This window comes from Lepidothrix coronata, unplaced genomic scaffold (assembly GCF_001604755.1).
Source record: "Lepidothrix coronata isolate B3197 unplaced genomic scaffold, Lepidothrix_coronata-1.0 Scaffold83, whole genome shotgun sequence".
NCBI classification, from domain to species: domain Eukaryota; kingdom Metazoa; phylum Chordata; class Aves; order Passeriformes; family Pipridae; genus Lepidothrix; species Lepidothrix coronata.
Window position 1 is genome coordinate 1,919,004 of NW_016690263.1, and position 25,065 is coordinate 1,944,068.

Sequence of the window (25,065 nt, forward strand, 5' to 3'; positions counted from 1 at the left end):
AGACTATATACCTGCTTTTCTTATATACTGCACTTGTCAGACAAGTCTATGGCTAGAATGAGTCATGCTATCAAGAGATGTAGGTATAAGGTGAGTCATGATAAAGAGAGGACCTAAATGCCTAAGATTTGTGCAAGGTGCAAAATTTGAGGTGCTGAAAATTTCCAAGCAGAATCAGAGACGCTGGCCTGAGTTTCCTTCCAGGACTAAGAAAGACATACTGCCAATGACAAAGGAGTTGTGTGCTCCATTCAGTTATAAAATAGCCTGTGAGTGAACAATTTACACAGGAAATGTAAGAAACAGATTTGGTGTCTTCCTTGGTCTTCTGGCAGTCAACACTTCCAGTGCTCAGGTGTATGTCCTAACCAACAGCTGTGGGTTGTAGCCCTTCTTGGAAGTTACCACAGTACAAAAATAATTTCAATTTATTTAGGACAGAAAATTAATAGAACTTTGTAAATTTAGGTTGGTTTGGGAGCTCCGCTGGGAAGGATGAGTTTTGAACTGTGTTAACTATTTAATGTAAAATTCAAAACAGCTCAATGGGAGTTCCAGTAAATACCTAAACCTCTAAGCTCAGAATTTTCTACTCAAGTGAAGGAATCTTATTTTTTTTTATGTGCAGCGGTATGTCATCAGCAGTGGGGTTGCAAATCTGAGGCCCCCTGAGCAGCCTTGTGAGTACTGCTCAGGGAAATAGGGCATAGAGAATCACTGAATGGTTTGGGTTGGAAAAGACCTTCTAAAGATCATGTAATCCAGCTCCTTTACAATGGTTTTCATCGGTCGCACTAAAGAACAGAATTGACCGCCTGCAGACTATATCTCCTGACAGCCCCAAATCTGCTACAGTTTTCCCAAATTGAGTTTGCATGACTGAGGGTAGCTGCAGCTCTGTTCACATCTTTGTACTGCTTGGTCCAGCAGCATAAAACTGAATCTTTGGCTTGAGTAAGAAGGTAAGTAAAGGATTCAGACAGAGTTTCAAATTACGTCTGCTACCCTCTACCTTGCTATTCTTCCTCCAAATTTACCTTCCACTTATAGCACAGTCCACATCCTTTCCACCTTGTCTTTGTATCTCACCAGGTCTCAATCCTTTTATCCGTATCCCACCAAAGTTTTTCTCAGATCAAAATTGTGCTCACAAATGCTTGTTCACAATAAACATTGTATGTTTCAAAAAGTATTCTCTGTGCTCACTTCCTACCCGAGTGTAACAGGACTCTGTGAAGGTGCAAGTAACGTGGCATCACCATTCCTGTGAAATGGAAATATGTGGGCAGTTAGCTCTGCAGGTTTCAGTGTCCCAGGGATCCAAACCTGCTTTTTGTTTGATGAATGAATGAGGAGTTAAAACTGCCTACTCCTTTACAATAGTAAAAACAAAGCAAGAGGGAAAATGTGATTCTATTAGCTAGCATACAATTTATATCCAGAAGATTTAACTAGCATCATACCTAGTATAAACAATGACTAAAACTTGGATATTGACTCATTCAAAATATTTGTATAAATAGTTCCCCTGCTATTTAAGCATGATTTAGGATTTAAGATAATACAGACAGGAAGCATCACACACAATTTACTCAAGCTGTACTACATGAGGTTTGTCATAAAAAGACTTTTGTATTATAGGATACTAAAACAGATAGCAGCAGTCCCAGTTTTCTTGCAGTATGTATTTCTATAAAAAGTTTATAAACTAAATGAAAGAAACTTTAGCACAAAGTTGATACAGCATATGAATTTATACAGCAAAAGCTGAATACTCTTATCTATAAGCACATAACAAAATTAAAGATAACAATTACTAGAAAAATACAAGGCATCTTTGCCATTTATGTTTAGAGTAATATATAGTCAGTTATATGTTCTTAAAAAATGCATAGCAAAAGCCTGATGAATACAATCCCTTCTGTGCCACTCTGTAACTACTAGAAATTTTACAATCTATATTGGGAAAAAAGGGAAACCCCAGACTGATAGGGAAAGTGCTGTTTTGTTTTCTACTATATATTTTACTTGCAGACCCCCTTTATTTTCTAAATACTTGAAGTATGTTATTCACACCAAGAATCTGGGATAACTCTGTGAATATCTCATCATTTTAACCACATGTGGGTGTACAAATATATCAATATTACTAGGTATGTAATCAAATGAAAGCCTTTTATCAAGAAAACTATTCTTTCATCTTCAGAAAACCTCACACAAAAAGATGTTTTTGCTATCCTTATGAAGTTGTTATTCTGTGAACTACTAAATCCCACTTAATATGTCTGCCTACTCTCTTCTAACCATGTAATCTGATATAAATCAGTTAGGTTTCAAGGTTTGAGATACCTTTGGATTTGAATTTAAATGCTTTCAGTCCCCATTGTGTGGTCTTATTTAATCTCTTGGCCTAAGATTCCTGTGTCTAACTGTCTAGCCAATAACAACTTTGTTAAATCAAGACAGTACATGGCAGTAGACAGGAAATATCCAGTTGTCAGTTATATTTGGAATATCACTGTTGACTTCAGTGGTGCAAGAAGCAGTAGCAACAGCTAATATTTTAGGACCCAGGTTCTCAAAGAACTATTGTGCCTTAAATACCTTTCAAAATCTGTGCCAAAAGAACCAATAGATCCACAGAAATCTGTGTACAGAAGTTAAATGACTTTTGGTGTAAATTTTTCCAACCAGATGGCAGTATCATTCACAATAGCAAAACCCTAAGTAGTAAAAATAGACTGTTTTAGCTACAATCTGTTATATCTTTTCTTAAACTGCCTGGCAATAATGGATGTTTTGCAACTGGAGCACTGAAAGTACTTCATGTTACCAGGAGAACTCCTTGAAAAGATACAGAATCATAAGCTACAGAAGGCTTATAGAAGATGGTACCTTGTGTTTAAAATTATATTATTTTTGGTAAGAAGATATCTAGCAAGAGGCAGAAAAAATCAGAGCTGCATGATTTCCTCTGGATGTCTGCTATCCTTAAGGGCATGATATGCATAGCTTTAAACTTTGGGATACTATGTATGTATTGAAAATATTAGCTGTTGGACAAATTTTGCACTTCAGTATCAAGTACAACTTCTAACAAGCTCACAAGAATCCTTGACTGATTACAGAAACAAAAAGTAGCCCTTCTTCTTCCTTTGTATTATGATAGTATATATGAGTAAAAACATCTGTACATTAGAGGGACCATTTCAATTTCATGATTTTTAGTTTCAAAGTAGTAATAGTGAACAGCAGATTTTTTCTTTATTGCTTAGAGTCCAAAAAATCTTTACAGATGCTTCTAATAATATCAGGAACCATCTGCTCCAATCCTGTGAACTCCCTGGTGAAGAAAGTATGAGACTCTCTTGGTTCAGAAGCCATGTCTTTCAGATCATCCAGAGGTGCCCAGGCAACACCAACAGAGAAGACTGTTATTCCTACAAAAGGAAAAAAAGTTGTTAAGGCCATTTTGCCTGTAGATACAAGAAAAACAGCCATTTCTACATTCATGAATTAATCTGGATTGAAAAAGTATGTTTCAATATCTGCAGTCTGTCAAAGGTAATTAGAGTTTTCCACTAAATATCAGGAATTAGAAGATTTGTCTCAGAAAAAATCCTGAAGGAAATATGAGGTATTGTAAAAGCTAGTGTCTTAGTAGTTTTTGTAGTGACACACATGAATGCAGTAGTTACAACATCAGTCTTGAAACACAAGTAACACTGTGCAAAATAATTCTGAAAATGAGTTTGGTTCCTTAGTGCTTAGTGCTTCAAGTATCATCAGTCCAATGAGCTTTTTGGCCAAAACTGCTTATTCCTTTCCTAGATGATGATGGAGCTTCACTACTTGGTTCTTTATTCTTACTCTACTGTTTAGGGAAGTAAAACTGGGTGTATGTTGTTCACTAAGCTGCCATAAGTGAATCTATGCCTACCTGGCTCCGTAATACTGACTGTTGGGTTTTTGTCATCCTAATGGGAAACGGTTCCTTGGGGCTTACATTTTGCTGAATTCAAAGCAGGTATTATACTTTGCAAAGTTTAAAACCTTAACATTTACAGTAGAGCAGAAACAAGATGGATCAACTTGCACCGCTTTTAAAAATAGGTAATTTACCTGCTTTTTGTGCAGCTGCAGCAGGTCCTCTAACATCATCGTAAGACTGACCATCAGTCAAAACAATGAGGAAATTTTTGTTAGGTCCATCTTTCACTGGCCCGAACACATTTCTGATCGTGAAAGAAATTGCATCCCCAGTAGCAGTGCCCCCGCTCATGTAGCGAATGTTCCGGATAGCTGAGAGGACCTTTTCTTTAGTGACGTGGTCTGTGAAGCCGAACTCAGGGCGCTGGTCATATGTGAACTGCACAGCTGCGACCTTGGAACCGATGTCCGAGATCTCAAAAGCCTTTGCGACGTTGCTGACGAAGTCCAGCATGAGGCGGAAGTTGCTCTCTCCGACGCTGCTGGAACCATCGATCAGGAAACAGATGTTGATGGAGTTGTAGCATGTCTTGCTACACAACATCTGCTCGTGTGAACACAGTTTTTGGACAAGAGGTTTTACGTATTTGGTAGTACCAAACCAGGTGGGCATTTGGTAAGAGAAGAAGCCGTTGGTTCGACAGACAGCCTGTTGGAAAACAGTAAGTCAATGGGTGGATGCTGACAGACCAGTTCAATGGATAATAATTGGACACCTATGATTTTTTTCAAAGGCAGGTTAGTGAAGCCTCATGGTGGGAGCCTGGGGTGGCTTTTTTGCTTGTTTGTCTTGACAGAAGCTGAGGACAAACATCTGCAGTTGAAACCACTGAAAGCTGTAATATAGCTTATTTTACCCAGGAATAAAGCCAATCCTGCCCCACAAGCTCTGGACATTTCAAATAATTTAGCTTTATTCAGAAGAACTATAACAGCTCTGAGATTAGCTCAGCTGGTTAGAGCATGGTGCTCAGAATGCCAAGGTCACAGGTTTGATCCCTGTATGGACCCTTCTCTCCAGAGTTGGATTCAATGGTCCTTGGGGGTCCTTTCCAAATCAGAATAATCTGTGAACTGAAAATAATAATTATGTTTTGTGACTGTGAACTGAGTCATGATACTGCATAGCCAAAGGATTGAAAGTTCTGTATTTTTGCTTATCCACTGAAAATTAGCCTCTGTGCTTTCCCTTGGAACTTGGTAAGACCTTTATTTTTTTAATCTCTAATGTGTCATAAACACAGACATAGAGTGGGTAGAAATACAGCTCCAGGTGATCCAAAGTAAAATTTCTTTTCCCCTAGCTTCCATAAAATGCATGTAAAGTACAAGGTAATTAAGAAAGGAGTTAAATTTAAAAACTAATCTGGCTAAGATCAAAACACAGAAGGGGAGGACAGGCCTCAGTCACTTAAAGGTCATGTCTTTCTGTGTCTTTGCAGGGACAGACAGTGATAGTACAAGGGAAGAGGATGGTTTTAAACTAAAAAAAAAAAATAAATATTAGGTATGCTATTAGGAAGACATTCTTTACTGTGAGAGTGGTGAGGCACTGGAACAGTTTGCCCAGAGTAGTTGTGGATGCCCCATCCCTGGAAATGTTCAAGGCCGAGCCTGAGCTAACTGGTCTAGTGGATGGCATCCCTGCCCATTGCAAGGGGGTGAGAACTGGATGATCTTTAAGGTCCTTTCCAACCCAAACCATTCTATGATGCTTCTATAAGTACATAAGGGTTGGACCTGCCTGCAGTACCTCTGGGATGAGCAGCTAGGTCTCCTACACCTAGAAGAAGCAGAGCTGTAGTGCTTCATTTTGTTCATGCCATTTCTGCTGAAATGAGACATCTAAGACCTCCTTGGAAAATGAGTGGGTTTCTCACTGCAGAGTAAGTAAAGACCTAGTAATCAGAAAGCTCATGTGAGAGTAGGTGATTGGTGTTTGAATTCAAACAGAACAAGATCCAAAACTGCATCCAAGATGAAAGTCTTGTACATAAACTTGCTAGGATATGTTTTTCCATATTTTCTGTCCTCTTTGTAGTGGAAGTAAGTAAATAATTATCCATAGAGCAGGTACAGGAAGATAGGCCTCTGTCTGCCATTTCAGGAAAGGGAATATATTGTATCAGCATTTCATTGCTTTGGCACATTTAATCATACCTGAGATAGGGGAATTTCCTGCACTGAGAGTCTTCATGCAAATACAAAGTCCAGGAACTACAAATTGGCCAAGCCTCTGAACTGGGAGGACAGTGATACCTTTGTGTGGACCCTTTAGCAGAAAAAAACCCCCCAGTGTTTCTTTAACCTTCCTAGTGTTATTCTTTTAAATCGCTTACAAGCAGAGAGAATTTCATTGGATGGTTTGAGAGAATATCTTTAGATCTATATAAGTTATTATATATACATATATTAGTTAAGTAGAATTTTAGTGTAAAGTAAATTCTCCAGAATTATATTCACAACTGAAAAACAAATAATTTTTTTTTCTTACTTTGTCAACAAACCCAGTGTCTTGTACCATTCCCAGCTCCTCTGTTGTGGGTTTTGCTACAGATACAATGAATACGTTGACTCCAAATTCTCTGGCCACTATGCCGGCTTCTTCTAGATCATCTGAGGGCCAGCCATCTAGAAACACTACAATGATCTTGGGAATTCCTTTCCGTGCTCCGTTTTCCAAAGTGAAGAATTTCTGAGCTGTGTGCTTCAAAGCTTTTCCTTGTTTTGAACAGAAAAAGAATATGAAGAAATAACGCATACAATGATGGTATGTTTTGGTACCAGTTTCCTGTCTGAAATTGTACTGGATTTATGCTATGATTACAGGTCTAACCCAGTGTAGTATTGAAATGGTGTCCCTGGAAATTTGATAAAAATGAAGCTTCAGCAACCTCTAAGCTAAAAACCAACTGCTCCAAACCAACACCCCCAGCCAAAAAAACCCCAACAAACAAAAAAACCAACAAACACCCAACTAAAAAACACCACAACAAAATCCAACAAAAAATACAGATAAAGCTAAGGAAGAATTCACTGACTTTTTTTTTTTTTTGCCCATGGGCCTAGTTTTGTACTAGGCAGTAGATATACTGGTGCCTGCCAAATGGATTGGAAGGAAGACACTTCACAAGCTGAATTTAGGTAGCTCCTGAACTACAAAGTACTTGGAGCTCAGTTTCCTCATTTGGCTGGTTTTGGCTGGGATAATTAATTTTCTTCAGGGTAGCTACTAGGGGACTGTGTTTTGGATTTCTGTGGTAAACAGTGTTGATAATACAGGGATGTTTTCGTTGTTGCTGAGCAGCTCTTGCACAGTACCAAGGCCTTTTCTGCTTCTTGTACCACCCCGTTAGAGAAAAGGTGCACAAGGGAGACACATTTGGGACAACTGACCCCAACTGACCACAGGGGTATTTCATATCATATGGTGTCATGTTCAGCATATAAAGATGGAGGAATAAGAATAAAGGTGGGGGGGCATTCAGAGTGGTGACAAGAACTGTTATGTGTGCTGAAGCCCTGCTTTTCTAAGGATGGCTGAACACCTACCAGCCCATGGGACACGGTGAATGGATTCCTTGTTTTGCTTTGGTTGTGTGAGTGGCTTTTGCTTTCCCTACTAAATTGTCTTTATCGCAATCCGCGAATTTTCTCACTTTTATCTTTCCAGGTCTCTCTCCCACCACCAGTGGCTATGTGGTGCTTGGTTGCTGGCTGCTCTTCACAATCACTTACTACTTACTCTGTGTTTATTCTAACTCTTTAATTAGCCACCCAACAAGAAAGAAACACTAAGCCTTTTATGAATTTGTTTCAAGATATCACTCTGTTATTAGTCAAACATCAACTACTGTTTAAACAGAGGAAGAAATATTTACACTTCTACTCTAATAAAATGTGTAATAAGCAGCCCTAACTTCTGGAAATGAAATGTAAGATGTGGCCACATTCTAGTGGAAAAACACTGAACCTAATTAAGTGTGGCATCTAAAACACTTTCTTACCTATCTGAATTATACAAACGTCAATATACACAAACAAATGGACATATATAAAAATATGTAAAGCAATAATTTCTATTTCAGTGGAAGTATGAACTCACCTGTGTTGGAATTGCCTCCTCTGAACCCTAGTTCCTTTATGGCAAATAAAACTTCTTTTGCAGCAGTGAAGTTTTTCAGATAGAATTCAATTTTTGGATATTCACTGTGTGAAAATAAAATAGAGTAATAAGGTTTGCTGTTCACTTTTCATATTGATATGGCATTAGCAAGCTAAACCACACTTTGAATAATTTTACTCTTGGTAATATATATTATTCTCTGTAGTTTAAAATAGAAGTATACTCCTTGCTTAGTAAATCTCACAATCATTAGCAAGAGCAATTATCTACCTAAATGGGTAAATTAAGAACAGTCTGATTCTTATGCTTATCAAACAGCTGAAAACACTTGGTTGAAAATATATAAAGAAAAAAAAAATGAACCTGCTAGATGTTAAACGCACCTGTGTAATTAAAAATCGTCAGGCTTTCTACTATTTGTATGAGAAATAACTTCTTTAAAAAATATCTGCACAATGTAGTTTGAGTTATTTAATTTGAGAAGTTTTAAGTTATGCTAGCTACTGACTCCATGTAAGAAATGAAAGATTTTAACGGTTTCCAGATTTCACTTTTGATTTACAGTAGAAAACAAAAAGAAATGAAGTTATTTTTGCCAAGTGAAGGGCAGACTGATAAACACCTGCAAACCAAAGAGCTGCTGCTATGAGTAAATGACTCAATTCTGCATCACAATCACTGGAATGAACCTTTGTGCCAAGCAGAATAACTGTTAAAATGGTACATTTTGAGCTATAAAGATTATTGTTTGTAAGATTAATTTCTAATGAAAAGTTGAATGTTCAAGGTGCTAAACTGTTTACTTTCTCCATTAATTGGTCCTCACCTTATAGTATATAAACTCAGGACAGCAAGAGTGGAATTCATTTCCCCTAGCTTTTGATGGACACAAACTGGATTTTTCAGGATGCAATTCATCACATCCTAAAAGAGGCATGCAAAGCAGTTCAGATGGTTTGTGCCACAAATGTGGCCTTTCTTTCTAGTGACTGCAACAACAAGCATAGGTAACTAAATCAGACTCAGGTATCTGTCTACTCTACAGTTGCCTAAAGGCAGGGAGAGGAACAGACTTTAATGATGAAAGAAAGATGTGATAGAGAAGTCCTGTGCTAATCTAGCAGATGCTTCATTTTCTTGGAATAAGTGAGTTAATTTTGATAATAAGTGGGTTCTTTGTGCTTCCTTTTTTCCAGATGCCATAGCCAAAGTGGTTAAACCTTGGAAAACTGCAATTTCTGGTCATTAGCAAACTAAGCTATGGCTCAAAAAAACCTTCTGCTAACATGCTGGATGTTCCAGTGGCTTTTAGACTACACTCTGTGAACATACATAGTACGGTTATACTAGATGATCTTAAGGGTCTTTTCCAACCTAAAAGATTCGATGAACTGTCTTTAAATAAGCAAGAGACCAGTTAAAATTTGAAAATATTAGCTGTAGTAACCTATAGGTTGGCAAGATCAGTTTTTTGTTTTGTACATGTACATAGCCGCTTGTGACAATTCTCTCTCTCTCCAGTTTTAAAAAGAGCCATCTCTCTCCTTTGCAGGGTGTTTCCTGCTGTTCTACTAAGATGAGCTACAAAGCTGTCAGCAGCCAAGGGGCTGTGAGAAGTCCAGCTGTTCTCTCTGTCCAAATACCAAATGTCATAGAGACAGAAAATGTTCAGATTTGTCATGTCCCCTCACATAGACATCTCAGTGTAGCACGGAGCAAACAGTGCTACAGCTCAAAAGAGTTTGCTTTCTCTTGTTATTCATCAACCATTAGGGAATGATATTGTTCTGCAAAATAGGAAGTGATATATTAATTGATTTCTCTTACCAGTGACGCGGTTGTATTTTGTGTAGATCTGTCCTTACCTGGCCTGTACGACTCCAACATGAGGCCCTTCTATTCCAATTCCCAACATTACAGCTACTTTTCCAACAAAGTTCTTCTGCAAATTAAACCTACGTTGGCCAATGTTGTAACTTCCATCGATGAGAAATGCAATATCAGCTCTACAGTCTGTGAACATCCAAAATAATTGGACTTATTAACACCAAGTAAATATTAGGGTTTTTCTTTGCAAAAGGTAAATCTGTGTATTCTTACCTTTGTTTCCAGCTTTTTTATCAAGAGTCTTCTTAGGTCTTTTACCTTCAGTGAAGAAAAGAGCATGGGTCATTTAAGAACAAGATGATGAATGGATCAAAATAAACCAGAAAAAGCTCAGATTCCAAAAATTACAATGCAAACTATCCACAGTAGGACTGTCAATCAGTTTAATTATTAAAACTGCACTAGTACTGCTTTGCTTCCTGGAGAATATTCTTTTCCAAATGAAACAGTTTAACCTTCCTTTCTACACCTGCCTGACTGCTTACTGAATCATACAAAGATGGGTGGATTTCTGTATCTCACCTTCCTAAGTGCTACTATTTCTCAGTTAGCAATTTTGCTGTACAATGCACAGTATTAATGGTTTGGAAGCAAACCATGAATTAAACTGTAAAACAAATGGTCTATTCACAAACAACATCCAAATCCAGTATTTATATAGCACTAACCTTCATAAAAATTGATCTAGTCTTTTAACGCAGCATTTTCTGTGGTGAAATTCACATAACAACTAAATTTTTGCTACACAGCTCTCAGCTGTTGAGCAGTTCTGTAAGAACAAATGCTTTACCTTTTTCTTCTCTGTTACTTAAAAAGAACAAATATCCCATTCGCTCATGAACTCTTACCTTTCTTTATCTGTATTACTTTGTTTTTAATTTACATGAACACTAGTGAAATCATAATCTATCTCCAAGATTACATGATTCTTCTTTTTTCTGATGAAAGATATGCTGCAAAACCAGATATTGTATGTTTTCTTCTTTAAAAATAAATGAATCATATGAAACATGTAATTTTAGCCGGGGATTCACACTCTGAAGCACATCATATCACAAGTTGCTTCCCTTATTGTGGAGACCTCATACCTGTAGAAGGACGTGCTGTTGATACTGATCGTCCAACTGCTTCAAGTGCTGTGTCCTTGGTAGCTGCTAAAATAAGAATACATTTACAGTATTTTAGTGTATTTAGATGATGTTTGAAGAACACTCTATTTCCAATAATCTTTCTTCATCATCTGCCATTAGCTACTCTGGGAGTAGAATATGAGTCTAGACAAACCTTTGGTGTAATCCAGTATTGCACTCTTTGTTTTACAGGTAATTAATTTCCGCATTTGAAGCGACAGCAGCTGATGCATGATTACAGCATACTTATTTGATGAGAGATTTTGAGCTCTAGAAGCCATTATTTCTTTATTTCTAGCAGATAAAGTCAGGACTTGATCTGGAGAACTGAAAACTTTCACCCTCACCAAAAGCACCTGTGATTCCAAGTTCTTAGCTATTAACTTGCTGTGGGCATCAACTAAGGATTACTAGTATCTTAGAGATAGTAGGCTAAATCTTAGCTGTGTAAACAATAAGAACACATTAGAGAGATCTGTTTCACAAGCTTTGAAAGAATGTACCAGAAAACACATATGCTCTAATATTTTTGAAACCACAACATATACGACCAATATGCTTCTGCATATGATTTTATGAGGGTGATTTAGCCTCACCTGAGTGGCAAGGCATGACAACAGCTTTGCAGCTGGGGACACTATCTCAACTATGTGACAAAAAGTTCTGGAAAAAAAGCCACTATGTCACACTCTAGCTTAATGAACGCACATCACATGTAAGTTGACATAATTGATATTTTTTGGAGGGTCAGTGTTCTTTTTGCAGGGAATGCTGTACAAGGTCTTTGAAGGGTCTGACAAGTGCTACTGCCTGCACAAATGCAGGCAGGGTGAGAGAAGGGATAACACTATATGGCCTGAAATGGTAGGAGGACCAGACTGCAAAGTCAGGATCAAAGCATGGACTTTGACCGGCTTAAACTGTCATGGAACTGTCAATTGCCTGCTATCAAGTCATTATATTCTAAATAACGGATGCATTTTTATGTATCAACTTCTGCTACAGACTAGCTAGTCTAGCTGGAATGGTTTTTCTTTAGGAAACCAGAAAAATGAAGGTAAAATAATGAATTAGAAGTGAAAAATACTATTGCTACACATCAGATAGCAATCACATTTATTTATGCATGGAGCACTGAAGAAGGTTCCTACAGTTCTATCAACATTTCAAATACAGTTTGCAGAATAATAAGTGTGATCCACCTACGAGTCACTGAGAAAGATGAAGCCCATCTAGAGAGCACCTGAGACTGGATCCCATTGGCATTTACAGCAGGGTAGTTTTCCTGTCCTGGGAGAGTCTTTACCCTTACAGCTCCTCCTGCATTGGTGATCACACCCCTGAGATACAAAAAGAGTTTTTATGAATAAGACATTTTAATCACAAGAAAATGCAATACAGTTGTACCATCATTAGTATATTTTACACCGGCCTCCTGAAAAAGATGCCATATATGCAGGTAGTTGTGTTTAGGCTAAAACAAGCTGCAACTTGCTGAAAAGACCTTAAAAAAAGCTATTCTACACAGCATCACAGACTTATTAAAAAAAAAAGATCAGGAAAGCCCAAAATTCTGGCAGTGTTTAGACTAATGCAGAAGAGTGATGTTTCACATCAATTTCTAAGTGAAATTCTGAACAGTTCAGATCTCTTTTTATGTGGTACTGAAAGAATATTTATTATTTTTAGAGGCCAAAGGTCAAGGCTGAGCTTCTCTAAGAGGACACAAAAGCTTGATGCTTTGCAGTACTTGGGCAGGTACAGTGCTGTGGGAGACAAGTAGTAATTTCAAGACTATTTAGCACAGCAATGTTCTCCTTTGCATTTACTTTTCAATTTTGTTTGGCTTTCTGCTTGAAAAGAGGTCCTGACCTAATCTGATTTAAAACATTGTAGAAGAAGAATAATCAAGACTACAGTTTAGAAAACTTTGCATATGTTTCTGGTAATATGAGCTTGGAGTATCTGTGGCAAAGGCAATTTCCACATCAAAGCTCTATGTGGATTGCTGTTAAAAGACATTCCTCCTTCATGGATGTGACTTGTATTTCTAAATGCAGCTGTGGTTATATCTATTATCATAATCTTCCAAGCTACAAGAATTAAACAGTTTCAAACTATACAGATATTTTCTTATCCAGGAATACTGTGTAGAATATGGAGACAAAGGAGCTTTAGTAAAGTTACCCTGAATGAGTTTAAAATCAGATTATAAAGGTGGCAAATACAAACAGCACTTTATAGTTCTTTAAAAAAAAGTGAGTGAAAAATCAGACCAGAGCTTTTAACTGGTTAGTTTTAAATGACAGGAAAATTCAGTAAGTTGAAATCCTCTTTAAGGAAAATAACATATAAATGTATTTAGAATATTTCAGTCTAATTAGAACATAATTTTCTTCTCCAGTGTCTGATTCTTTTTGGCATTCAAGCCTTCACTAGTGTCTCAGTCTTAATGGATAAGGAAAGGTGTCAAAAATAGAGAATATGTGTTTAATTGGAACAGTTTCTAGTTTAAGTTTGTACTTGCAATTTTAGTGAAGCTACTTTAGGATTACATCAGCAAACCTGATCTATGTCCAAGTTAGCTCCTAAGAAGAATTTAGTATCTCTTCCCACTTCTTTTGTTGTGGATTCAGAACTTTGAGCAGTGGCTGAATTGAACTCAAGAAAATGTTCAGTCTGAAAGCTCAACCTAAGAATTATTCTGGAAACAATGTTTTCAGCCTATTTTATTGCATTTTATGCAATGTTGTCTATATTGTTCCATTTTGTCTATTGGTCTTTACTTTTTAATTCCACCAATTAAGTAATTAAATATAATTAGTAATTCCGGAGAAAAATAATTATCTACCTAGTCTCCATTGAATTTGGAAGCTTCACACTGAAACTGGAGTAGATTTATTTGCTCCTTATCTATTTGTTGAAAACATTTGATTCTGTATTTAAACACAGGTCAAAGTTCTATACTATCTTCTGAAGATACAATATTTCCATACGACAGCTCTGCTATTTTTAATTCAAGTGGGGGCTGATATTAGAAGTAAATATAACATGAACTGTAGCTTTATGGAAGTTATTCCTCCTTTCTTGCCACTTTGTTCTGTAGGTGAGTTAACAGTTTAATCCACCCTTTACAATCTCATCAGTTTTACCTGGGCTGCTTCTTCAAGCAAGTCTACTCAAAATGCATACTTCTATGCTGATGCGGAATAAACCATATATCGTCAGCCTACCTTTGCATTCTGAATCAGATCAGCAAATTCCCTTCTGCAATCATTTATGATTGACTTTAAAAGTGATACCAACCCTGTGTAGATCTGCAGTGGTTTTTAAAGAGTGAAGAAGTGCCCATGCCTTTCCTCAGAATGACTTACGTCATTATAATCTGCTTTGAGTTTTGCTGCTGTGCTTTGCTGCTGTGTGATTGACTTGCGTGCCATGGCTGTTTTTATTAAACGGGAATCTGCAGATTGTCCAGGAAGCTTTCACTTCCTTACTCACTATGTTTCATGTTACTACCATTGCTGCTTGACAGCAATTTTATATAAAGGCTGCAGTCTGTTCTCTTGGCTAGCTTCATTGTTAATAACAAATCACAATTTATACCTAAGCAGTATTTTTCACTCAAAAATGGACACAAATTAAACAGAAAAACAGATACACAAAGCAGCAATCCAGTACCTCACTGCACAGTAGCTCATGAAAGAAAGTATACTGGCCAAGGGCAGCAGAACGTATGGAAAGGTCTAATGAAATACAGGAATTTCAGCCAAAACATACTTTAAAATCTGAATTGAATTGAGGTAAATCACCAGATGAAACTGAAGCTTTTTATGAGCCTCATGCACTTCCTCAAAATGAAGTGCAAGAACTGTTCATTTGCACTCTCAGAGAAAGAGATACAGGGCTTTGCTGAATTTTGAATGCATTTTTCATGTAGTCTGCACATCAAAACTGATGCCTAGACCACAAAGAGATAGCCATGGGAGATGAGCCTTACAGATGTGTCTGCAGTCCATTTATCCTCAGGGACTTTAGACAAGGCAACTCAAGTAGCTGAATTCCCATTTTTCCTTTCTACTATTATCATCTGCCAACTCCTTCCACATAATCTGCCTTTCTTAATCACTCCAAGAAGCATCCTTCTCTTCTCCAAACTGCAGTCTCCTGCTGCTGCCTGATTGCCATCAATCACTAATACGCAATTGCTCAGCATTTCCTCCAGCCCCCTAGATTCTTTTCATTCTGTTTTCTCTGCAACCCTATTGCTTTTGGCAAAAAGAAGTTAAGCAGCAGAAGCAGGCTCTATACCAAAGTTTCCCAGGGAATCTACAGCTGCTCAGAAATCCCTCTGGGAAGACAATATTTTTGTCAATATTCTTCTAGCAAACACTAGGGCAGCTCAGGTGCCATTCATGTCTAAGGGCACTTTGTGACCAGCTTGGTAATACCATGATATGCTTTTGTTAGACTTGAGTTCTGGGACCTCGATGCTTAATTAGAAATGGTTTCACCCTGTGACTAGTTAGGAAGGTCATGAAAAAAAAACTTACATGCCTATTTAACATCTAAATACTACTACATTGGGCTAGGTTTCCATTTAGATGAACTGGCACTAGAATAGAACTACACAAGCTGAGAACCTAGTCCTTCATTTGACCTTCTGATTATTAATCCAATTAATCACTCAGTGGTAGATTTAACTCAGCTCTTCATGCCTACATAGCATGAGCCTGGTAGGAGGTTCTCCATTCTTCCCTTGACAAAATGTTTTATTCTTCTGCCCAGAAAAAGAACAATATCAAATAAATATTCTGTTTTCTGAGAGTAATTACACATAAGATGAGAGAAAAAGCCAAATATAACAAACTAAAACAGGCAGAAAGCTTATTCATCTCTAGCACACAGAATTATTTGTAGCTGAATTCTGCTAAATTCTTTTCATGCACTGTATAGTATTTTCTTGTGTTAATAACTGCCTCACAGTAATAGAACTAGTCATAGGAATAAGCATTACTTGATTTATGTAAAATTAAGGGATCCAGCCTCAGTATGGACCCAGCATGCAAACTGAAGTGTATGTGGAACAGACTCATGCTCATACAATCATTTTCAGTTAAAAAAACCCAACCAAACAAACGAAAGCACTGCTCCCAAGACTGACGCTTCTTGAAATGGTGAGTAGTTGTCTGACTGCTTTCCCTTAGACAACAGCAGGCACTGTAGGTGGCACAGGGCTAGTACTCAGTGGTGCTGAAAGGTACAGAGCTATGCTGCACTCACCATGCAATGAAACGGAGAGTATACTTAGTTTTAAACTAGGTGTGGTTATTTCGGTTATTTGGAAGAAATTTACAAAATTCTCAAAGCACATATCTTCTTACATCACAATAACAGCAAACTAAGGTGATTACCTGCTGGGAATATCTTCTTGAAAAGTTACTTTCACGCCAATATGGAGTTTATGCATTGCAAGACAGAGCAAGAAGGTTTTTGTTCAATTTTGCAGCCTGCACTGTAATTAGCTGAGAACTAAACAGCTATTGCCTGTCCTCCATTCATCAATCCTTTTTTTACCAGGGCCAGTATTTATGGCTGCTAACAGCTGCAGCAAAGACAACAAAATGTTCTCATGTAGCAAATTCTATTCTGAGTATGAAAGGCCAAAAGGATTAGTTGCCTTTAAGTTTCAGGCTGTCTTCAAAAACAGCAGTCCTCCTTTATTCTGCTTTTTCAAAACACTTTACTGCAGTCTATCATATTCAGAAGGCTTGAACAGTGTTAATTTACATCAATTCTGGAAGACATAGATTAGAAAGGTGAGTATATTTTAGTCTCTTTGTTGCTATTAGAGCCCTCATTATTCTCACAACGTCTATGGAGACAGACTGTTAGATTCGGGATTTACAAACAGGGCTACATATCTCACAAGTAGTACAATTTATATTGATTCTTACTATGGAAAAATATTGGTTTTTCCTTTTGTAAAGTATTCCCCAGCTGTGATGGAACCAAGTCTCAGCAGCTTTCGTGGTGGGATTTCTCTAACAGTCACAGACACCACTGGCATGGGAGGTTCAAGAATGCTGCCTAGTTGAACTGGTTAGAAACTACTTGTCTTTTCAAACTGTTCAAGTCTTTAATTTCTGTAGAAAAAGTCTTGACAGCAAGAGCTTTTTTCTCTTTAAGTAAAGACTTCTTTGGCAATCAGTAATGAAACGGAATGTTAAAATAAATGGCTACATCACAAAATACAAACACAGTCTTAGAAAAACTGATCATGGAAAGAAATCTCAGTTTTCCTCATTTAAAAAACAAACAAACAAAACGCCCCAACAAAAAAAAAACAAACAAAAAGCACAACTCGCATTTGATCCAGACATTCTTTCACAGACTTTTTCTATATACCTAAACAAGGAAAAGTGAAGTACCAGAGCTTAATTTTTTTAAACACTCATGAAGACGCTTAAAGCACACTTAATTGAGGCTTTCTCTCTTTTTACAGAAGCATCAAAAGGAAGCCTGTCCAGCAATAAAATACACATGGATACATGTAATTATATTTGAGACAAACTCTAAAGATTTAAAAAACAAATACACAGACCCCCACAATACCTTCTAAGCTCTCTCTGGCTCCTCTGGTAGTACCTTAGCTCTTAGTCTCCTTTACAGCATTTGAGAAATTCCAGACAGTTTGTACTCAAACCCCCTCCTTAAATCAATTTTTTTTAAAAAAGAAGTTCATTTTAGTTTGGAGTTTAAATACTATACAAGTAGCCTGAATTTTGTAAGTCTTATTAAAAGTTATAGAATTTTAATTGATACTTTAAATGAGATTCTGGATAGTAATGACAGCACCCTAAATATTATTTAAAATGCTTAGCATATTTTTATGGCATTTAAAGTATCGAACAATTAATAATAACTCCAAAACCCCATTATTTTCCTCCTTTATCTTGTAGTAATTAATTTCTTTGTAAAAATTTAAGTCCATAGTTGTAGGGTTTTTTAAATAAAAAATACTGATAGCTTCAGCAGCACATCGATATATTCTGAAATAGTTTCTTTCTGTTTCTTGAGGATAAAAGCCCCAGAGACTGAAATCATTCCTCCGTTTCTTTCAAACAGTTGACTTAAGCTTTTAAGAAAGTCAGAAATCTGCTTTTATTCTCTAATTAGTTACTATTTACACTGTATTCTTCCATATCTACTAGTGACACAAATAATTTTATAGTGAAAGTCAATCTGCTGCTGTACCATTTTAAACAAAGTCAACAAAGTGGTTTTCAAGAGCACTTAAACACGATTCAGATAACTTGCAAACTGTCTAGACATTCTTTATCTTGTTCTCTTTTCTCCTAATGATACTCTTGTTAACAGGATTCAAAAAGCCTAGAGAGATCTTTATTATGATGGCATCAAAAGATTTAAAAGCATGGCAAGACTATAGACTATATAAATTCACTTAACACATTGATTAGCAATCATTTGACTTACCTGTGTATGGCAGCTCCACAGATACTGGAGAGAGAAGCATAAATTCCATCCCCAAAGACATAAAACTGCCACAGAGGACAGTTTGCTGGGCAAAGGACATCTTCTGTCCCCTTTCTAAGGTCAAGTCCTCTTGTAAAGCACGTGATAGCAGTGGCAGCTAAAGAGAAAAGAACAACTTTTGACCTGAAAAATATGAGGGTTTTTTGTTGGGATTTCTTTTTCAAACCTCTCTACTGTTTCCAAGCTTAAAGCAATGTCTGAATTTGAAATTAGGTACAATGCCTGTAAAGATGTCTTTGGAGATTACAAATGTGCAGTTATGACAAGGAAGAACACACTTTATTATTCATGGGAAAGAAGTGGCAAGAAAAGGTGGGAAGGGTAAAAAAAAACAAACAACCATGAGCAAACAACATTAAAATAACATTCAAGGAATATTACATGAGGAAAACCAATTCACATTTGTAAGTTTACTGCAGAAACAGAAGGACAAGAAGACCTTGGAAGGCTGGTGGACCACTGACATGGGTGGCACTCTCCATGGGAGAAATTAAATTACTCTGACATCCCCACAGTAATCTCCAGCCATAAGACATCTATGAATCACTTAGGAAATTCTGAATCTTCTCTTTAGTGGTATTCATGAAGCAGGTTGACAGCAGTATTCAGCATTTCCCTTAGCTTCTGCAATAAATCCAACTGAGGCCAGTGCAGGGGAAAAAGAAAAAAAGAAGGAATACCCATCTTCTTGCTCCAGTAGTATAGTAACATCTAGAACATTGATATCAATTCATTACAATGAAGTTTACATCTTAATCATTGTGCAAAGGACTCTCAGAATCACACAGTGAGACAAAAGTTATTTATTCAGCTGAGGCACATGAATTATTTTTTTTTTTTTAAACAGAACTCTGCCTTTTTTTCTTAGAAGTTGCTCCTCAGGTTATCATCATTAAGCTTTCACTGCTCTTGCCTATGTGCAATGTAGGTGTGCAGACACAGATTTATATCAGTATACAATTTTGCTTGACAAACATGCTTTTCACTTTGAAAACATAAAGGTCTTTTATCTTGGAGAGTTACTACCAACCTTTTAGTACACAAGACAGAACATTCAGTTGGTCTGGTAGCACAGCAAATTAGGGTTTTGACTTAGATCAACACCAATTCAGTATCATAAGTCCAACCCATGACTGGCTGTTTATTCTGAACTTCCTAAGGACACATCTTGCCCTTGCTGAGTACTAGAAGGTGCAAGAACCTTTTCTGTATGCATTTGGGATATTACTGTTTCATAATATTACGATGAAAGCTGACAGAGGCTGGCCAATGCATCAATGCATACAACATAGCATTATATCCCAAGGAGAGCATGTTTCAGGGATCAGCGATATGTCTCTCACCCGCTTCCCTGCCCATTGTTTTCACTCTTACCCCAGGGTGTTTACTGACACCAACATACGCTGCTTGTATTTGAAAGTATTTGGAACATACACTGTTCTTCATCAGGGGATGGAAAAGATCACACCTTCTGCTAATCTCACTGACTTTGGAACTGAAAAGTACAGGGAAGTATGTCTGTTTATTCTGGCTGCATAAACAAATACCTATGTTCATCAACCATGCATGTAGTTCTACTACTAAATATATATAATTCCCATTAATGCTATACTGAAACTATTTTAAACTACCTAATCACATCTTCCTGAAAAATCTGTGCTGCTATTTGTTAGCACAAAGATGGGACTTATATATGCTAAATCTGTCTAGATAGTCCAGAATAAGAAAAAAAAGAAAGCAGTAAGCACTTCTTTATTTTTCCCTTCTCAAGATAAGAGTTGTCTACCTAGCTAGACACTGTAAAGTGATTTAATCTGCTTCTCAAGTATTCTAAGAAATAAAGAAGTTTCTTTTAGAACTTAGTCTTACCTACCTACATCCTCTCTGTGCTCAATCTTATACATTTGCCTTAAAAACAAAAGACAGAAAAATCAAGCAGAATCACCACTGTTTATACCTAGAAGCTCCATATTTTCTTTGTTACAAGTGCTATATTATTGGTGTTATGCTAAAAGAAGTAGATTTGTTTTGCTGTTTTAAGTCCCCTAATCCTTCCATGAAAGTTCCACCAGTGTTTTTGGTAATTACTGGGCACTGATCAAGTGATATCCACCAAATGACAACTAGCAAGAGCACCAGAATTAAACAGCAGCTGGAAGGCTGGAAATCCTTGGAGAAGTTCCTGCAATGAGCACCACTGGTGCTCTCTGCTTTCACAGCTTTGCTTGTGCCATGCACCCTGCAACATTTTTCCAGCCTCTAAAAGTGCAAGACTTCCCAGGAAGTTTTAATTCCTGTAGTTTCTAATGTACTGTACTTGACTGAATTCCTTGGCCGGCTGTGCACACAAAGACAGTACTTAGACATGTCTAGTTAACAAACACCTTATCACTTGGAGATCTGTATTTCCCTCATCACCAAGTACTTACTAATTACTGTCATGTCAAAGACTAATATTTTGCATAGCACAGGAGATGAAGGGGAAAAAAATAACCTTTCTTTGTTTTACCTGGCAATGAAAACACAGAAATCCATGGTAGCCCAGCCACGGGATTTTAATGCACTGGCATCCTAAAGGGTGTCACCATCCTTGTCTATGCATGCGAAGCAGGCTGCTGTGCAAACTGAAGAGCTGACACACCGTAGCTAGGGGTTTTAGCAGTCTATACATCAGTTGGATCAGCACAGAGGTAAAAACACACACTTTGAAGCACATAACATTGTTAATCCAAAAGCAACAATTTTGGTTTTCTGTGTAGGTAGGTACAGTTTTCTATAAGCCATAACTCTGTAACTGAGACTAATATTAGAAATGTTAGGTGCAGTATCAAAGTGAAAGCCATTTTTTTTACTACCACAATTAAGACTTACTATATCAGCTCTGCAGTGAATTTCTTTCCTTTTTGTTAATGCACCATCAACTACTCAACCCATAAAACCACAAGCATTCCATCACAAACAGGAAAATGTATTAATGAAATCTGAATACTAGAAAATATAAAATAGTTCTTTGCCAGCTTACATACTAATCACTCTCACAAATTTCATATGTGATATTACTATTAAAATTGGAGAAGGTGGTTGTTTTTTAATCTATCCAATATACTTCAACATGGCAGAAACTGCCAAAGAGATTATTTATTTATATATATATATATATATAAAGTAACTGGGATAAAACCCACATGTTTTAATCACTGGAATTTAAAAATTTCAGCAGTAGCAGTGGAGGCATTTCTCTGGATGCTTATGTGATGCAATACTCTAAATCCAAGTATTTTTGGAAGAAGGAAATATAAGCTTGCAATTTGTGTAACTCATGTCCCTTAAAGGATTCAGTCCTAGACTCCTACCCATTCTGGACTCTGTTGAGGACTAGAGACCTATGCTCTGTGACAGAAAATTAGGCCTTCAGAACCATAATAAATTGGCCATCATCCAATCCTGTCAAGACACACACCCGTCAAGCTTCACAGAAACACACTACACCAGGGTATCTGATAAAAACAAAGTACAGAGAAAAGAAACTAATTCTTCCTGATTTAAGCCATATTTAAAGGTAGGGATGAATGTCTTCCATCACTGTTGACCTAAAAAAGGGAAAAAAAAAAGCAAAGACTCACTTCTCTCCTCAAACAACCAGTTTTCAATCATTCCATCACTTTCCATCTTTTTGATGCCTCTTCACATTTTGCTGTGAATAGCTGCTGCTTATGTCAATCTATGAAAGTTCTCACTTAATTTTTGACACAGGTCATTGCATTAAATCATTATAGAAAAATAAAATCCATAGCCAAAATCTGAGCTTCTCTAATCTTGAAGTTTCCATGCATTGCTTTGGGAAAATAGAGTTTGTTTATGTAAAGGAAAAAAATTCTATGTACATTCTTACAAAATATAAAACAGGGGTTCCTACAAGTAAGATTGCTTTATGAGCTGTAAAATAGAGAAGTACATCCCTATAATGCTTCCTATTCCTTTTAATATTTGGTATTATTTTCAATACAGGAAGACTTTAGGTCCCTTTTTATCTTGAGGGTTCAAACATGCCTGCTTTTCCTATCTTACACAAGGAATCCTCCCACATACCTTATCCATACTTGAAAAAAATGGACATACTAGTAAACCTATACTTGTTCATATTTCAGAAAACATGTTCACAGATTACATGCTAATTTATGCAATCTCAATTACCTATCTTGATGTGGACAAGGGCAATGGAATTTAAAGAAATCTGGTCAGGGCTATATCATTCATTTCAGTCTGAGACTTGCCCTTTTCTGATCAGTGTAAGGTTGCTTACCATCACATGCCAATGTTCACCCAGCTGCAGAGTCTCATGTATGGTAACCACAACTGTTGAACTTGGCAGTATTTGTATACACTCCAGTGGGAGCATAAAGGAAGTTTTAAGATTCTCAAAGATCTTCCCAAACATTATGAGCCTAAATACAGTAGATTTTTGAGGAAATTAATGTTCTTATTGAACAACAGAATTTAAGCACTTTCATAAAAAGTTCCTGCAAATCTTCTAGTTCGATAACCAAATGCTGCTGAATTTAGGCTCAGAATAATGATAAAAGATAATATCTTACAGAAATTGTTCACATTTTACAGCATAGTCTTATATCAATATTCCATTTTGAAAAATATACCCTTAATGCTATTTTAGTTGGTTCCAGATACCTTCAGGTTACAGTGGCTTCTCCAACCCTGGAGGAAGCATCAAAGAAAACTTTTCATTTGTCTCCTGCCAGACTGTCAGCACTTCATCTATAATGCACCTGTAAAACAAAAAAGGGAAAGGAACTGGGATTGGAGTAGGTTTCCTATTGCTGTGCATTTTTTCCCTTTTTAGCCATAGCACTCCTGTCTCATGCAGCTTTTATCAGTTTAGCACAAAAGAATTTTCCAAATCTTTGACTGAACACAAAATGAGCAGCAAATCCTACTTCCTAAGAGCTGAGAAATCATGAACAACCATTCAGAAAAGCTTGAGGTCACTCACCTTCTGTCTGCCAGGCCTGCATCTGGAAGCACATTCTTCTGGTGGCTCCTGTCCTCCCTTGGTGAAAGACTCCACGGGAAGGGGCAGACAAACTGCTCGTGTCCTTCTGCCACATTATTTCTTCAACTGCTTCCTATGGCTCCTGGTTCCCATGGATTGATTCTGGCTCCAGGAGAGCCTGCTCTCCAGCAGCAGGGAGGCAGTCCAATAGAGCATGGTACAACAGGCAGCCCCTGCAGTACCCTCCTAGGCATCCTAAGTATGTTCTTTTGCTTTTCGGGTCAAAATAATTGCAGGGCAGGTTGAAAGTGTTTTTAATTAATTCCATGGTCTAAAATATGCCAGAAATCCTCAAATTACCAAGCACTGTACGACTGCCTTTATAACACACAAAACACACTCCCACTCACTCTTGCTACTGGCACTCTCCTCGATTGGAACGTTTGTCATAAAGGCGCTGCTTCACCTTGTGCCAGGAAGGTGTTTTCACCCTCGCCTGGAAGCGTTCCCAGACATCCTCCGTGCCCCTCTGCAGCTTCCCCCCGGCCGGCTCCGCGCAAACCTGCCCTGCGGCCGCACCCGCGGCCCCTCCGCGGCAGCACCCGCACCCCGCGGCGAGAGGCGGCAGCAACCGGGAGTGCCGGGAAGGGCCGGGCCGGGCCGGTACCGGCGGCCAAGCGCCCCCCTGGGCGCCGCCACCTCTCGCCGGGGCGGGCCCGGCCGAGCAGAGACGGTCCGAGGGAGAAACAACATCCACGAGATGCGGAGAGAGGAGAGCGGCCAACTCACCTGAGCTGTCGCTCCCGCGCACAGGACTGGAGAGCAGAAAGGAGCCTGCGAACAGACAGGGAAGGGGTCGGGGCGCTGCTCCGCTCCCGCCCCGCCGGCCCCCAGCCGCTTCCCACCATACCCACCGAGGAGCAGGGGGAGCCACATGGCAGCGGGCGCGCCCGCACCGCCGGGCAGCGCAGAGCTGCGGCGAGGAGAGCAGCGGAGAGCAGCGGAGAGCAGCGGAGAGCAGCGGAGAGCAGCGGAGAGCAGCGGAGAGCAGCGGAGAGCAGCGGAGAGCAGCGTGCCGGCCGGGCCACCGCACCGCGGGCTGCCGTGCCCTGTTCGCTGTCCCGCACCTCCGCCGAGCGGTACCGCCGCCGGCAGCCGCGGCTCCCACTTTAAACCTCGGCGGGCGCATGAGCACTGGGGCGGGCGAGGGTGGTCGGGGAGGGCGGGAAGGAGGGAGCGGGCACACGGGGCTGGGCAGCCTCGCCGCCAGGCCCGGCAGGTGCTGCTGTCCCTCCCCCGCCGCGCCCCCCCCGACTCCTCCCGCCGGGATCGGCGGCTCAGCGCTTCCCTAAGCAGTCGGGCCCGGT

The 25,065-nt window shown here is 38.6% G+C and overlaps 1 protein-coding gene across 1 annotated transcript; it reads right to left on the bottom strand.

Moving 5' to 3' along the window:
• Positions 1 to 1,664: 1,664 nt before the first annotated feature.
• COCH (cochlin) lies at positions 1,665 to 24,694 on the bottom strand. The gene is made up of 11 exons (XM_017820431.1): positions 24,613 to 24,694; positions 24,488 to 24,532; positions 18,631 to 18,787; positions 12,340 to 12,473; positions 11,092 to 11,157; positions 10,217 to 10,261; positions 9,982 to 10,129; positions 8,096 to 8,199; positions 6,485 to 6,711; positions 4,123 to 4,639; positions 1,665 to 3,440 (listed from the first exon to the last, which is right to left on the bottom strand). The coding sequence occupies exons 1-11, from the start codon at positions 24,632 to 24,634 to the stop codon at positions 3,265 to 3,267; spliced, it is 1,641 nt and encodes a 546-aa protein (XP_017675920.1). The 5' UTR covers positions 24,635 to 24,694; the 3' UTR covers positions 1,665 to 3,264.
• Positions 24,695 to 25,065: the final 371 nt, after the last annotated feature.

Excerpts from the sequence above, each read along its gene's own strand:
- COCH (XM_017820431.1), bottom strand. The coding sequence starts at position 24,634 with ATGTGGCTCCCCCTGCTCCTCG. Across the intron at positions 12,474-18,630 it reads TGTGGAGCTGCCATACACAG|GGGTGTGATCACCAATGCAG; the intron begins GTAAGTCAAATG and ends TTTGTATCTCAG. Across the intron at positions 10,262-11,091 it reads AACAGCACGTCCTTCTACAG|GTAAAAGACCTAAGAAGACT; the intron begins GTATGAGGTCTC and ends TCTTCACTGAAG.